This window comes from Elephas maximus, chromosome 9, assembly GCF_024166365.1.
Source record: "Elephas maximus indicus isolate mEleMax1 chromosome 9, mEleMax1 primary haplotype, whole genome shotgun sequence".
Lineage (NCBI taxonomy): Eukaryota > Metazoa > Chordata > Mammalia > Proboscidea > Elephantidae > Elephas > Elephas maximus.
Window position 1 is genome coordinate 30,966,126 of NC_064827.1, and position 15,720 is coordinate 30,981,845.

At 38.9% G+C, this 15,720-nt stretch overlaps 1 protein-coding gene across 1 annotated transcript; it reads right to left on the bottom strand.

The window, feature by feature from the left end:
• Positions 1 to 580: 580 nt before the first annotated feature.
• On the bottom strand, positions 581 to 1,171 carry LOC126082397 (interferon alpha-5-like). The gene has a single exon (XM_049894934.1). The coding sequence runs from the start codon at positions 1,169 to 1,171 to the stop codon at positions 581 to 583; it is 591 nt and encodes a 196-aa protein (XP_049750891.1).
• Positions 1,172 to 15,720: the final 14,549 nt, after the last annotated feature.

The window sequence follows — 15,720 nt, forward strand, 5'->3', positions numbered from 1 at the left end:
TCATTTTTAGATTTCTTTCCCTACAAAAACCAAAGATACAAGAGTGCAGGTACTATGTTTGTTGTAGTCACCACTAAATCTGGAGGGCAACATACAATTTGGACAGAGAAAATCCATTTTTACTTAAAATTGGTATATAATAATGATGGTTAAGTGAATTAGACCATCCATTCTATAATTGAACTATACAATCAGGTTTGTTGTTTCCTTTTTAAAGAATAAACAAATACAAAAAGTTCTTTATAATAAAAATTTAATGAATAAAGCAAAATAATAAATTAGCAAAACAAAAAGAATATAATTTTTATGCACAGTGTAAAGGTATACATGATATGAAGTGAACAAAAAATAAGTTAAATATGTAAATATTTAAATAGATAAATAAATAGATACATCAGCATGGTGACTTGTAAAGAACTAGTGTTCATGCAGTTGAATGCAATGTTTTCTTAATACTCCTGAAAACACATTTGCCAAAGTTGATTCAATCCCTGTTCTGAATATAGCAGAAATGAGTCTTCAAACTGGCTGAACTTTTGGAAGTAATGATAGAGTGTATACAGTCCATGAGAACTGTGTTTTATGGAACCAGGTCGCCTTCCTTACTTCTTAGCCTTTCTTGCCAATTTGTTGATGCAGAGAAGGAGCGCATGATTTCTGCTCTGACAATCTCCCAGGCACAGGGGCTGTATTTCTTCTCTGTCAGATAGACAGTGATTCTTTGGAAGTATTTCCTCACAGCCAGCATGGAGTCCTCATTTATCACAGGTACGGGAGTTTCTTCTACCCCCGTCTCCTGCATCAAACAGACTTCCAGGTCATTCAGCTGCTGATCAAGTGCAGCGAACAATTTGTCCAGGAGGGTCTGATCCCAGGCAGCAGATGAGGCCTGTAGGCTGAAGAGGTTGAAGATCTGCTGGATCATCTCATGGTGGACAGAGATGGCTTGAGCCTTCTGGAACTTGTTGCCCTCAAGCTCCTCCTGGGGAAATCCAAAGTCATTTCTGTCCTTCAAGCAGGAAGAAGGGGAGATTCTTCTCATTTGTTCCAGAAGAATCAAGGTTCTCCTGTTAGCCAGTCTATGGCTCTGAGGCAGGTCACAGCTCAGAGAGCAGATGGAGTTGCAGCTGAGCACCGCCAGGGCCATCAGTAAAAGGAAAGAGAAGGCCATTGGGGATCTCGCAGATGCTGCTGTCCTGGTTGATGCTGGTGAGTCTGTGAGCCTGGGCCTCCAGGTTCTCTGAAGACCTTGCTCTGGGCTTGTTTTTTAAATAGGAAACACACTAGTTTCCATTTTCTTGACGACCATCCCTTACTTCCTACTTCTGTTTTTTGCTTTCCTTTATGCACTCTCTACTTGGGTTTGTAGTGCAGTGTTTCTCAACCATTTTTTTCTCTTTATTGAGACCCCCTGGCAGTCTGTTGAGATTTTTTTTTCCTAAATGAATCCCCCCCATAAATTTTAATAGCACAGATATACTGTATTTTTGTTTATCTATTATGTGTATATCTGTGTTTTATACATAAAATGAGGAAGTGTAAAAATTATTCTTTTTATTGAATGCAGGGCTAATAATGACTATATCAAAACTTTAGGATAACATTTAAATTAAAAAGCTATTAACCTTTATCTTTGTAACTAAATTTGCTGAGTAACTTTTAATGTACTTCATTTACTTACATAAATTGTCGTATATTAAATCACATAGGCAAATTAGGAACTTATAGAAATACGTAATACCAAAGTAATGAAATACTTAAAATTATCCATCAAGAATAAACAACTGATGATCCAAGATAAACATGCAAAAATCAGTTGGATTTCTCTACACCAACAAAAAGAATTTCGAAAAGGAAATCACCAAATCAATACTACTTACAATAGCCCCCAAGAAGATAAAGTATTTCGGAATACATCCAACCAGAGACATAAAAGACATATACAAAGAAAAATACAAAACACTACTGCAAGAAACCAAAAGAGACCTACATAACTGGTAAAACATACCACGCTCATGGATAGGAAAACTCAACATTGTGAAAATGTCAATTCTACACAAAGTGAGCTACAGATACAAAGCAATCTTATTCAAATTCCAGTGGTGTTTTTTAATGAGATGGAGAAACAAATCACCAACTTCCTATGGAAAGCAAAGAGGCCCTGGATAAGTAAAACATTACTGAAGAAGAAGAATAAAGTGGGAGGCCTCACACTACCTGATTTTAGAACCTATTATACTGCTACGGTGGGTTATACCACTACGGTAGTCAAAACAGCCTGGTACTGGTACAATAACAGATACATAAACCAGTGGAACTGAATTGAGAACCCAGACATAAATCCATCTGCCTATGAGCATCTGATACTTGACGAAGGTCCAAAGTCCATTAAATGGGAAAAAGACAGTGTCTTTAACAAGTGGTGCTGGCATTACTGGATATCCATCTAGCCAAAAAAATGGAATAGGACCCATACCTCACACCAGGCACAAAAACTAACACAAAATGGGTCAAAGACCTAAATACAAAATCTAAAACAATAAAGATCCTGGAAGAAAAAATAGGGACAATGCTAGGAGCCCTAATATATAGCATAAATATAATATAAATCACAGCTAACAATGCACAAACACCAGAAGAGAAACTAGACAACCAGGAGCTCCTAAAAATCAAACGCTTATGCTCATCCAAAGGCTTAACCAAAAGAGTAAAAAGAGAAACTTACAAACCGGGGGAAAAAATTTAACTATGACATATCAGATAAGGGCCTAATCTCTAAAAACACCTCAACAACAAAAAGAACACACAATTAAAAAATGGGCAAAGGATATGAACAGACACTTCAGCAAAGAAGACATTCAGGCAGCTAATAGACATATAAGGAAATGCTCATCATCATTACTCATTAGAGAAATGCAAATCAAAACTACAATGAGATGCCATCTCACCCCAACAAGGCTGGCACTAATCCAAAAAACACAAAATAATAAATGTTGGAGAAGTTGAGGAGAGACTGTAACACTTACTCACTGCTGGTAGGAGTGTAACATGGTACAACCAACCACTTTGGAAAATAATTTGGCACTTCCTTAAAAAGCTAGAAATAGAAGTACCATATCATCCATCAATTCCACTCCTAGGAATACCTCCTAGAGAAATAAAAGCCCTCACAAGAATAGATATAGGCACACCCATGGTCATTGCAGCATTGTTCACAATGGCAAAAAGATGGAACCAGCCTAGGTACCCATCAACAGACAAATGGATAAATTATGGTACATACATACATACAATGGATTACTGTGCAATGATAAAGAACATTGATGAATCCGCGAAACACCTCACAACATGGCTGAATTTGGAGGGCATTATGCTGAATGAAATTAATCAGTCACAAAAGGACAAATATTGTGAGAGACCACTATTCTAAGAACTCAAGAAAAGGTTTAAACACAGAAGAAAACCTTCTTTGATGGTCAGTGGTCATGAGGGTGGGGAGGGAGAGGGAGGGGAATTCACTAACTAGATAGTAGACAAGAATCTACTTCTATGAAGGGAAGTACACTATAGGGGAAGTCAACACAACTGAATCGAAGCAAAAGCTGAGAAGTTTCCTGGACACTTCCAAACACTTTGAGGGACAGAGCAGCTGGGGCTAGGGCCTGGGGACCAGAGTTTTGGGGGACATCTAGGTCAAAAAAAAATAAACAAAAATTATTAAGTTATTTTTAGCATACTTAACTTTAATTTTGATTGGTGTCATGGATTGAATTCCATCCCCCAAAAAATACGTATCAAATTTGGTAGGCCATGATTCTCAGTATTGTGTAGTCGTCCTCCATTTTGTGATTGTAATTTTATGTTGAGAGGATTAGGGTGGGATTATAACACCACCCTTATTCAGGTCACCTCCCTGATACAAGTTAAAGGGAGTTTCCGTGGCACGTGGCCTGTACTACCTTTTATCTCTTAAAATAAAAGCAAGCAGAGAGTTGGGGACCTCATACCACTGAGAGAGCAGCACCAGGAGCAAAGTGTGTCCTTTGGACCCAGGGTCCCTACACCTGAGAAAGTCCTCAACCAAGGGAAGTTTGAGGACAAGGAATCTTCCTCCAGAGCCCACAGAGAGAGAAAGCCTTCCCCTGGAGCTGACACACCGCATTTGGACTTGTAACCTACTAGACTGTGAAAGAATAAATTTCTCTTTGTTGAAGCCATCCACTTATGGTATCTCTGTTATAGCAGCACAAGATAACCAAGACAAGTGGTATGAGAAAATAACTTTTCACTCAGATAGTTGGAGATATTCATCCAGATACTGTTGACATTTTTCTCTTCAGCACTTGACATTATTATTGATCCCACTCCCACTGCGGGATCAATAATAATGTCAAGTGCTGAAGAGAAAAAAATGTCAACAACATCTGGATGAATATCTCCAATTATTATTGATAGGTAAAAAAAATTAGAATAATTAAATATTGAAATACAAACTACTAGTACCTACAGTTCCCATCCGAAGTTACACTCAAAAGCACTGAGGTTCAATGCTTATTATGGAACATTCCAAAGGCAGCCAATGGGAACCTTTAAATATGCGGAGGTGACCTCTCATGATGTGACTTCTAGATCAAGCAAAGGATAGAGAGAAAGTCCTCCATTAATCTTGCATAAATTTTGTGTACCTGCCATCAACTCAATGTCCATGCTTCTCCTGTGGTACCAAAGGAACCTGGAGAGAAAATAAATATGAAGGAATAATATTTTGTTGGATAGGGCCAAGCTTTGGAGAAACTCAAACCATTGAAATATCTAAGATTTATTCACACTCCCAAGAAGCAGTTTTACACCTTAGGAGTAATAACACCCTCAGTGAGAACACATAATTTAGAAAGCATCATCACTTTTAAGTTTCCTTTGTGTGTTTTTTTCTTAAATTTGAAATTTCCCAAATAAGTTTCAGAGGTTCCTATCCAAGTCAATTCTTAGCAATTCAAAGAGAACCATCATTGTTCTAAATTCAAATCTGGATACATACGGAACTTTATTAAGTGAAGAATTAACTTTCACCTTCAGTCACGAACTCAGGTTTTATTCCTTTTAATTTATGAGAAGTTAGGCTGCCTCAGTTCTAAAGATTCCTACTCTTTCTATGGTAGGTACAAACCATCTTTGGTAGCCTGACGTTTTAAATCCCCACAAAGATGCACCTGAATTTCACATGTGGAAAATTGTGCTGAGTGAAAAAAAACTTAAACAAAACAGTAAATATTCTATGAATCCATGTATATGAATCAAAATCTATTATAAGTATATTATACACTCAAATAAAAGGCATTTGGATATGGGTTGTGCCCAAATGGATGAGCAGTGTTTGTGTAGAAACTGAAGGGAAGGGATTGGGGAAAAAGAATGAGGTGAGTAGTAAAGTAGTATAAATAGGCATAGAAATGGAGCCACCAGTGACTCTGACCTTCCATTTTTAGGTAGATCTTCATCAAACACTAAGTGATGATTACCTACTTTTATCTTGCAATTCTTTAGAATTTCTCACAAAGAATGACTAATTATGCTTTGCTTCTTCTTATCTCCATCCATTTCCACCCATGTCCACAATGTGGGCTTCATTACAGTTGGACTTCCAAAATTATGACATTTCATAATTAGAGTACTACTTCTGGTCGAAAACTGAAAGGTTGGATTCTGAGTCCTTGGTCAACTGTTTTTAACTGCTAACTTGGCCATTTTTCTTTATATACTCCCATACTGGTTGCCTACAAATCGATTGTGACTTTTTTAATATACTAAGTCTTCATACACTGAGCTTGACTATATTCTCACTTCTACCTGACAGGAACATAGCCTCTGATGACCAGACCTATTTTCCCTTTAGTATATTCCCCATGAGTCAAAGTCTGTGGGCAGAGAAATTATCTTACCTTACCTTACTTCCTAGAGTCCCTGGGTGGTGTGAACATTTAAAGAACTCGGCTGCTAACAAAAAGGTTGGCAGCTGGAGCTCACCTAGAGTCACCTTGGAAGATAGGCCTGGCTGACCTACTTTATGAAAAATGAGCCATTGAAAACCCTGTATAGCTCAGTGCTACTCTGGTACATGTGAGGTTGCCATGAGTCAGAATTGACTTGATGGCAACTGTGTTATTGTTTTGTTTTTGTTTTTCTCACCTTGTTTCCTAGGCATCTAGCCCAGTCTCTAGTATTTCAGGAGCTTAATTAATATTCATGAAAAGAATCATCATGATAATAATAATAGAAAGAATAATATCCACACATACTAGATACATGTGGTTTGAGAGGATAATGGATCTAAAGGCACTTCAAAAATTGCTTATGGCACTAAAAGAGAAGTTATTATTGGAAGTTGTGTGGAGTATTGAAAAAAAGAACAACCATTTCATTACAGGGCTATTCAAGTTTGTATTGGCAACATTTAGAATATTCAAATGAGAAACAAGCACCTGGTGATGTATGGAAGACTCACTCTCCACTTTTGTGTCAGCCTTCTCAGTGATACTCAAATACCTTCAAGAAGCTGCCTGATCATACTTTCTTCATCTCCCTCAGGTAATAAGGAAACAACATAAACTTGACAATGTGTTCCAAGTCCTTGACCCATATCTTTGGCCAATTTCCAACTTAGCTGTGTCCTTTGAAATCAACCTGAATGATTCTTTCAAAGGGTCAATGATGCTGTGTACCCTAAGGAGTGACATCCATGTCCTCTTCCCTGGCTTTAAATTGTGGAATCACACTTTGGGTCAGGATTTTTTTTTGTTGGTTTTGTGCAGTCAAAAATATGATTGTATTTTTTCCCCTTAAAAGCAGTACTGGTACACATAGTGCAAAAACGACCAGCGGTCTTACTCACTGAACTTGTCTCCTCTTCACACCAGTCACTCAATTAGACTCCTTTTTCCACGTTTCTTACACTTAGGTATCTCATGAGAACAAATCCATGTCAACTAGTTGTGAGTGCAAGAGATATTGGCCCTATAAAGACTTGAACTTTGAGAACATCCCCACGTCATCCAACATAATTTCTGCATTTACAATTGAGTAGAATAGACACAAGCACCACAGACACATTTGGAGTCACATGCTGAAGATGGCAAAACCACAAAAAATAACACACCCAGATCCTTGTTTCACTGTCTGGTAGAGAGCCAGCCAGGAAAGCCATCTGATCAGGAATGCCTGCATTGAATTCTTATGTGAGGGAAAGATAAATCTGTATTATGTTCAATGTATTGATAATTTTCTGTTTATCTGTCACAGCAGCTAATATTTTCACTTAACTGACAAATATCTTTAACAAAATACTATCCTGAAGAAGTCATTTCTAAAAAAGTTTTTTTTTTAAACTTTGGAACAGCAAATATACCCCCAAGACTTAAAGAGATAAATGAAAATGTTAAATGATTAAATTATTTAAGAAAAATAGATCTTTTTATTCACTCTAAATATTTTTTGTAAACTCATGATGTACAATATATTTTAAAATAATCTCATGATTTTGATTTGAGATATTTTTCAGATGGTGCAGAAATCTCAGATTTGAGATTGCCTTTTTTGGTTTTAGCAAAAATGTAGTTGATTAGAGAGTCACAACCACAATTTTCTTCTCCATTGGGTGACTTTTCTTGGAGGATTATTAAATGAGGGAAAACGCACTTCGATTTCCCCTGTGACAACCTCCCAGGCACAACTGCTGTGTTGCTTTCCTTCAAATAGCGAATAATTCCTTGGAACAAGGAATCCCCAAAGAGGAACAAGACAGATTTTCCTCTTCCATCTACTCCAGTTGTTCCAGACGGTGATGAAGGCTAGAGAGCAGGTGATCCAGGAGGATCTGGCCCCATGCGACACAGCTATCCTCTCTGTTGAGGGGGTTGATGGTCAGCTTGAACATAGATCGTGCAAACACAGGGCTTATGTCTTCTGGATTTTGGTGATATTCCCTCTCTTCCAAGGAAAGTTGAAGCCAGTTCTATCATTTAGGCACAAACGAGAGGGCGTCCTTTTCAGCTATCCCCAAAACATGAAAATTTCCTTGTTTTCTAGGCAATGGCTCCAGGACAAGTCCCAGCTAAGAGAACAGGCTGCGAAGGAGCAGAGCATCCCTCCTATTAGCAATTAGATCTGGACCATGAAAAATTTCAGTGATTCACAAGTGGCTGGCAGGGGGCGAGCGGACACAGCTAAACAATAAAAAAAAACCAATAGGAGCAAGGTTTTCTTCACTGAGCACCGATGGCCGATGGCCGACAGAGGGGGCCCGAAGTCTCCTTTCCTCAAACCCAAGCCAAACCAAACCCACTGCCGTCCAGTGGATTCCGACTCATAGCGACCCTACAGGACGGAGTAGAACTGCAACATAGAGTTTCCAAGGAGCACCTGGCGGATTCCAACTGCAAAGCTCTTCGTTAGGAGCCATAGCGCTTAACCACTACGCAACCAGGGTTTCCTTTTCTCAAACAGGGCCTGGAAAACCATGGTTTTGAGAAAGCAGATTTGGCCCTGCCTCCTTGGGTTTGCGTTTTGCCAGAAGTTGTAGAAAGGGTCATCTTGGACCAGCTTTGCGCAGGTTAAATAATTCACCACGAGTAGAAAAGTTTTTGTTTTCTCAGTCCTGATTGCTGAGTCAGCTTCACCATGGCTTTGCCTGCGCAGAACCTTTTCGAAACTTTCCTGTCTTTTATGCTTTACTGCCTCTTTTTTTCTGCTTTATCCGCACCTTCTACGAAATAATCCACTTATTGAAGAGTTGATGGATATATATCGGGAAGAATTGTAGATTTAATTAATTAATTAAGTTTTAATTTTTTTAAACCGACTGAAGCTTGTTTCTAGGGCGATACGCCGTGACAAATTCAGAGAAAGGGGAAACGCAGAAAGTGGGTAATGTGTGTACAAAATATTGGGGCCTCTAGTTAAATAACTTAGGGACACAACTAGTAGACTTTTTGTCACAGGCTGCCATCGAGTTGATTCTGACTCATAGCAACCCTGTAGGACAGAGAATTGCCCCCATAGGGTTTCCAAGGCTGTAATCTTTACGGAAGCAGCCTACCACATCTTTCCCTTGAGGAGCAGCTAGTGGGTTCCAGCTGTCAGCTTTTGAGTTAGCAGTCCAGCTCTTAACCACTGAGCCACCAGGGCTTATGGGAGCAGGAGGAAAAGGGAAAATTTGTACCTTTATATTCATAATTTTTAAAAATTATTAAAAATAAGTTTTTCTACAATGTTAAAGTGCTTGTACAAAAAATAATAGACAAATCGAAAACTAGGTGTATTAAAACTCACAGCATTATTTTAAATTTAAATATTTTAATTGTACTGAAATCGGAATTTAATAGAATTTTACTTTCCAAGCTTTAATGAAAGGAAACTCATCAATAACATTTCCAAAACTACTTATTTACCTATGTGGTTTTCAATTGAGAGAATTGCCATATTTGACAGTTTCTTGCGACCCAGTGACAATCTTCAATAATTTTTATTTGCCTTCATGTAACTGAAACTTCTTTCGGGGGACCACACTAAGTGGTATTTTTTTTTTTTTTAATTAGCATTGTTGCGTACAAGAAGTTCAAGGCATTTAGAAGGCCAGATCCTTTCATTTTCTTTGTTAAGAATTTTACAGACAGACTTTTTAACAAATGGTATTAGCAAAACTGGATGTCCACCTGCAAAAGCATGAAACAGAACCCATACCTCATGCTATGCATAAAAACTAATTCCAAATGGATCAAAGACCTAAATATAAAACCAGAAACTATAACGATCCTAGAAGAAAAAATAGGATCAATGCTAGAGGCCCTAATACAAGGCATTAACAGGACACAAACCATAATAACAACACACATACTCTAGAAGGTAAGCTATATAACTGGGATCTTCTAAAAATTAAACACTTAACCTCATCAAAAGACTTCACCAAAAGAGTAAAAATAGAACCTACAGACTAGGCAAAAATTTTTGGCTATGACAAATCCAACAAAGGTCTAATCTCAAAAATCTGCAGGAATATCCAACACTTCTACAACAAAAAGACAAATAATCCAATTAAAAAATGGGCAAAGGAAATGAACAGACACTTCACCAAAGAAGACATTCATACAGCTAACAGACAATAGGGAAATGCTTGCTGTCACTAGCCATTAGAGAAATGCAAATCAAAACCAAAATGAGATACAATCTCACCCCGGCATCACTGGCACAAATCAAAAAAACAGAAAATAACAAATGTTAGAGAGGCCGCAGGGAGATTGGAACTCTAATGCACTGCTGGTAGGAATGCAAAATGGTACAGTCATTTTGGAAAAAAATATGGCATTTCCTTAGAAAGCTAAAAATAGAAATACCATATGATCTAGCAATCCCACTCCTAAGAATATATCCTAGAGAAACAAGAGCCATCACATGAATAGACATATGTGCACCCATGTTCATTGTAGCATAGTTCACAATAGCAAAAAGATGGACACATCCTACATGCCCATCAACAGGTGAATGAATAAACAAACTATGGTACAGGCACACAACGGACTACTACTCAATGACAAAGAACAATAGTGAATCTGCATCTCACAACGTGAATGAATCTGGGGAGCATTATGCTGAGTGAAATAAGTCAATCACAAAAGGACAAATACTGTATTGAGACCACTACTATAAAAATTCATGAAAAGGTTTACACACAGAAAGAAACAATCTTTGATGGTTATGAGGGAGGGGTGGGGTGGGGATGGAAAAACATTAAATAGACAATAGATAAGTGGTAACTTTTGTGAAAGGGAAGACAATACACAATACTGGGAAAGCCAGCACAGCTTGCCCAAGGCAAGGTCATGGAAGCTCCATAGACACATCCAAACTCTCTGAGGACTGAATTACCGAGTTGAGGGCTGTGGGGACCATGGTCTGGGCAAACATCTAGCTCAATTGGCATAATATAGTTTATAAAGAGGAAACACTGGTGTAGTGGTTAACAGGTACAGCTGCTAATCATAAAGGTCAGCAATTCCAATCCACCAGGTGTTCCTTGGAAACCCTATGGGGCAGTTCTACTTTGACCTATAGGGTGGCTATGAGTTGGAATCGACTTGACGGCAATGGTTATGGGTACTTTATAAAGAAAATGTTCTGCAGTCTACTTTGGTGAGTAGTGTCTGGGCTCTTAAAAGCTTATGAGCGGCCATCTAAGATACTCCACTGGTCTCAATCTTTCAGGAGCAAGGGAGAATGAATAAAAACTAAAGACACAAGGGAAAGATTAGTCCAAAGGACTAATGGACCACAACTACCACAGCTTCCACCAGACTGAGTCCAGCACAACTAGATGGTGCCCAGCTTCCACTACTGACTGCTTTGACAGGGATCACAATAGAGGGTCCCGGACAAAGCTGGAGAGAAATGTAGAACAAAATTCTAACTCAAAAAAAAAAAAAAAAGACAAGATTTACTGGCCTGACAGAGACTGGAAAAACCCTGAGAGAGAGTATAGCCCCAGATACCCTTTTAGCTCAGTAATGAAGTCACTCCTGAGGTTCACCCTTCAGCCAAAGATCAGACAGGCCCATAAAATAAAACAAGACACCAGCTCAGGGGCAAGGACTAGGAGGCAGGAGGGGATAGGTAAGTGGGTAATAGAGAACTAAGGTTAAGAAAGGAGAGTGTTGACATGTCGTGGGGTTGGTAACCAATGTCACAAAAGAATATGTGTACTAATTGTTTAATGAGAAGCTAGTGTTCTGTAAACCTTCATCTAAAGTACAGTTGTTGCTGGGTGAAAACCCCAGGTTTTGGTTGTCATGACTTGTTACAGCCAATAAACAAGAGGCAGAGGAGGAAGATCAGAAAGAGGCCCTTATTTCGCTGTACAAGGAAAGGAGCGATTGGGGCTGTTGCCTCCAAAATTGCTCGCAGGCAGCTTGGGGAGGTGGGTTTTCACAGAGAGCAGACAAGGAAATACAAATTCATCATTAATATTCAGGATTGACCTTCAAGCAGGTGCTCAGAGCTTGGAAATGACTATGCATTTTCTTCAGACAAGGTTTCAATCCCCAAGATGAAGGAAGAGGTTGATTTTCTTTCATTAGGATGTTAAGACTCTACCCAGAGGTGGTTCTGTGGTTATCTTGTCAAGGACAATTTTAGAATAATGTGCAGCATATTCTGTTCGGTGTAGGAGGATAAGCCAGAGCAGGCGTCTCTCAGAAGGGTTGGGCTCTGAGGCTGCCTGCCTCACAGTAATAAAAAAAAAAAAATTTTAATAAAGAATTTTATAGACTGAATGGAATTTGCCAAAATTTCATTTGCATCCCATTCCCCTTCCATCCCATATTGTAAAACTGTTTCAAGAGCTGGGTCAGATCTTTATTTAACATTTTGATATTTTCTGCACCATGGATGTTTTGGCATTGACTTTTATTTTTTAATCTTGCATTAAAATGTTATTTACCTTGATTACTTAGATTTATTGTGTCCTTAAATTTTTTGCTTGATGGGAGTACTCACTTATATCACTCTAACCCCGACCCTCAAAAGAGCTTTTGAATTTGTGTTGTGATTTTCATGCCTGAACACCATGGCGGAAAGACCAGGAACACCCATTTTCCCATCTCTTCTCCTCCTTTTTTTTTTTAAACAGTTTTCCTGATCTTTACAACTTTTTCTTCTTAACCTGTCCCTTAAAAAATATCACCAGAGGTGGTCATAAACCAACTGAAGACGAGGAAAGGGATTATTTATCTCATTAATTTATATTGTTCACAGAGCAGCCATTTTCTGCCTGACAACCTGCTAAAGTGCTGGATCCCCGACTAGAGGTACAGGTGTGCTCTGAAGGTTCTCTCTTTTCCGTATTTTAACAATGTGAACCTGCAATTTAAGAAGTGTAAAAATGGAGTCCAGGATCGAACCATCAACATCTTAGAACACTTCTTAGAATTAAAAAAAGAGGGAGAGAGAGACTGAGATTCAGACAGGTTTTTTACTTCCAATTTGTGCCTCATGTATGTAAATGTATCCTATTGAGTTGAGACTTCCGTCATTTTCTGAATGTTTAGTTTCAATACTAATACAAAAGAGTGTTGAAAGGGCATTATCAGAGGCCCATAAATAGAAGAGAAAATGAAAAAAGCAGAAACAAAATTGAGGGAGTACAAAAAAATGAAAATCCTGACCTCACTACTTAAGAATCTCAATGTAAGAACGTTCTCAGGTGAAGTGGTTAAAGGCATACCCAGCCGGACCAGCTGTACCACCAAGCTCACTGGTGGCCCTGCCAACCTCTGCCCTGATGACACTGATGATGATGTTCTCCAGTTCTACCTTCCCCGTTAGCTGTGACCTGGCTCAGAGGCACGGCCTACCAAAGCAGATCTTTGAAAACTGGGTTGGGGTTTAGGTGTGCATATTGTATTGAAAGGAGGGAAGAAGATGCATCAGGACACTGTCATTGTACCCAAGGAGACAAATGATAGGTTTGGAAAATATATCAGAGGTTGTATCACTGAAGAGTCTAGTTGAAAGTTGGACTAGATGACTAAGCAGAGATATTTAGAAGATGTGTGCTCACAAAATTTGGGAGATGCATTATAAACAATCTCTAGGCATAAAACTCCTTGTAAAATACCAGAGATATTTTATACTAGGTAGAATATTTAAATCAAACCAGAGAACTAGCTTGATTAAAAAAAAAAAAAGATCTTTTGCTGATTCTGTGCCAATAAGAAGTGGAAGGAACTGCCATTCAATGATGCCATTTCTTTGTCAGAAATTTGAACTTGCCACCATAAGAAACCACCACCTCAGCCAGCAATCGTGGAACCCTACACAGAGGCTGTTTGTTCACATTGCTCACTTTAATATCAAAATCTCACATAGGTACTTCAGATTGGCAAAGTCTTGTTCAAATGCCCTTGTGGCACAGTAGTTAAGAGTTCAAATCCACCAGCCATTTCTTGGAAACCGTATGGAGCAGTTCTATTCTGTCCTATAGGGTCATGATGAGTCAGAATCGACTTGACGGGTAATTCTCTTATGGCTTAGTCTTAGAAGTTGAGCACCATCAGTTCAGCGGTAGGTTGTGTGTTCATTAGAGAGAAGCCACTAAATCCAGCATATAGTCAAGGAGAGGGGAGTTAAGCTCCACCTCTTGAAAAGAAGAGTATGAGAAAATTTGTAAACATTTTTTAAAACAACCAGAAATGGAGAAATAGAATATCTCTTAAAGTAGAAACGGTTATTGTTACGGATGATGGGCAGCCATAAATATAATAGATATCACAACAGATGTTGAAAGAATAGTGTTTTATTGGATGAGGGCTTTGAAGAAGACTGAGGACTCAAGGGTTATATCCGTGTCTCTATCTTGAACAGCAAAATGATAAAGGTCCCTTCACATAGGCACAGAGGGAACACGTTGAGGTGGTTCCCATTATAGCAACCCTATTTTTTTATGTACAACAGAACAAAACATGCCCAGTCCTGGCCATCCTCACAATCGTTTCTATGTTTGAGCCCATTGTTGCTGTCCATGTCAGTTCCTCTCATTGAGGGTCTTCCTCATTTTCATCAACCTTCTACCTTACCACACATGATGTCCTTCTCCAGGGACTGGTCGCTCCTGATAACATGTCCAAAGTACGTAAGACAAAGTCTCATCATCCTCACTTACAAGGAGCATTCTGGCTGTACTTCTTCCAAGACAGATTTGTTCATTCTTCTGGCAGTACATGGCATATTCAATATTCTTTGCCAACACCATAATTCAAGGCATCAGTTCTTCTTTGGTGTCCCTTATTCATTGTTCAGCTTTCACATGGCCATGAGGTGATTGAAAATACCATGGCTTTGATCAGGAGCACCTTAGTCCTAAAGTGGCATCTTTGCTTTTTAACACTTTAAAGAGGATGTTTGCACACCAAAGACACAAGGAAAATATTACCCAAAGAGACAAAAGGGCCAGATAAACCAGAGACTCCATCAGCCTGAGATCAGAAGAACTAGATGGTGCCCGGGTACCACCAATGATCACCCTGACAGGGAACACAACAGAGAGTCCCTGATGGAGAAGGAGAAAAGTGGGGTGCAGAACTCAAATTCTAGTGAAAAGACCAGACCTAATGGTCTGACTGAGACTGGAGAAACCCCAGAAGACATGGCCCCCAGACTCTCTGTTAACCCAAAACTAAAAGCATTCCCGAAGCCAATCCTCCAGACAAAGATTAGTTTGAACTATAAGACATAAAATAATACTCATGAAGATTGTCCTTCTTAGTTCAAGTAGATACATGAGACTAAATGGGCAGCTTCTGTCCAGAGATGAGATGAGAAGGCAGAAAGGGACAGGAATTGGTTGAATGGACAGGGGAAATCTGGGGTGAAAAGGAGTGTACTGTCACATTATAGGGATAGCAACTAGGGTCACATAACAATGTGTGTATAAATTTTTGTATTGGAAACTAACTTGAGCTGTAAACTTTCACCTAAAGCACAATTAAAAAAAAAAGAGGACATTTGCAGCAGATTTGCCCAGTGTGATACATCATATGACTTCTTGACTTCTGCTTCCATGGGTGTTTACCGAATGTTTATTTATGAATGTTTGCAGCTGTTTCTTCTCAAATGGAGCCCAGGACAGAATTTTGAGGAACACCACTGTTGTCTGAGATGAGAGGGAGTACTCAGCAA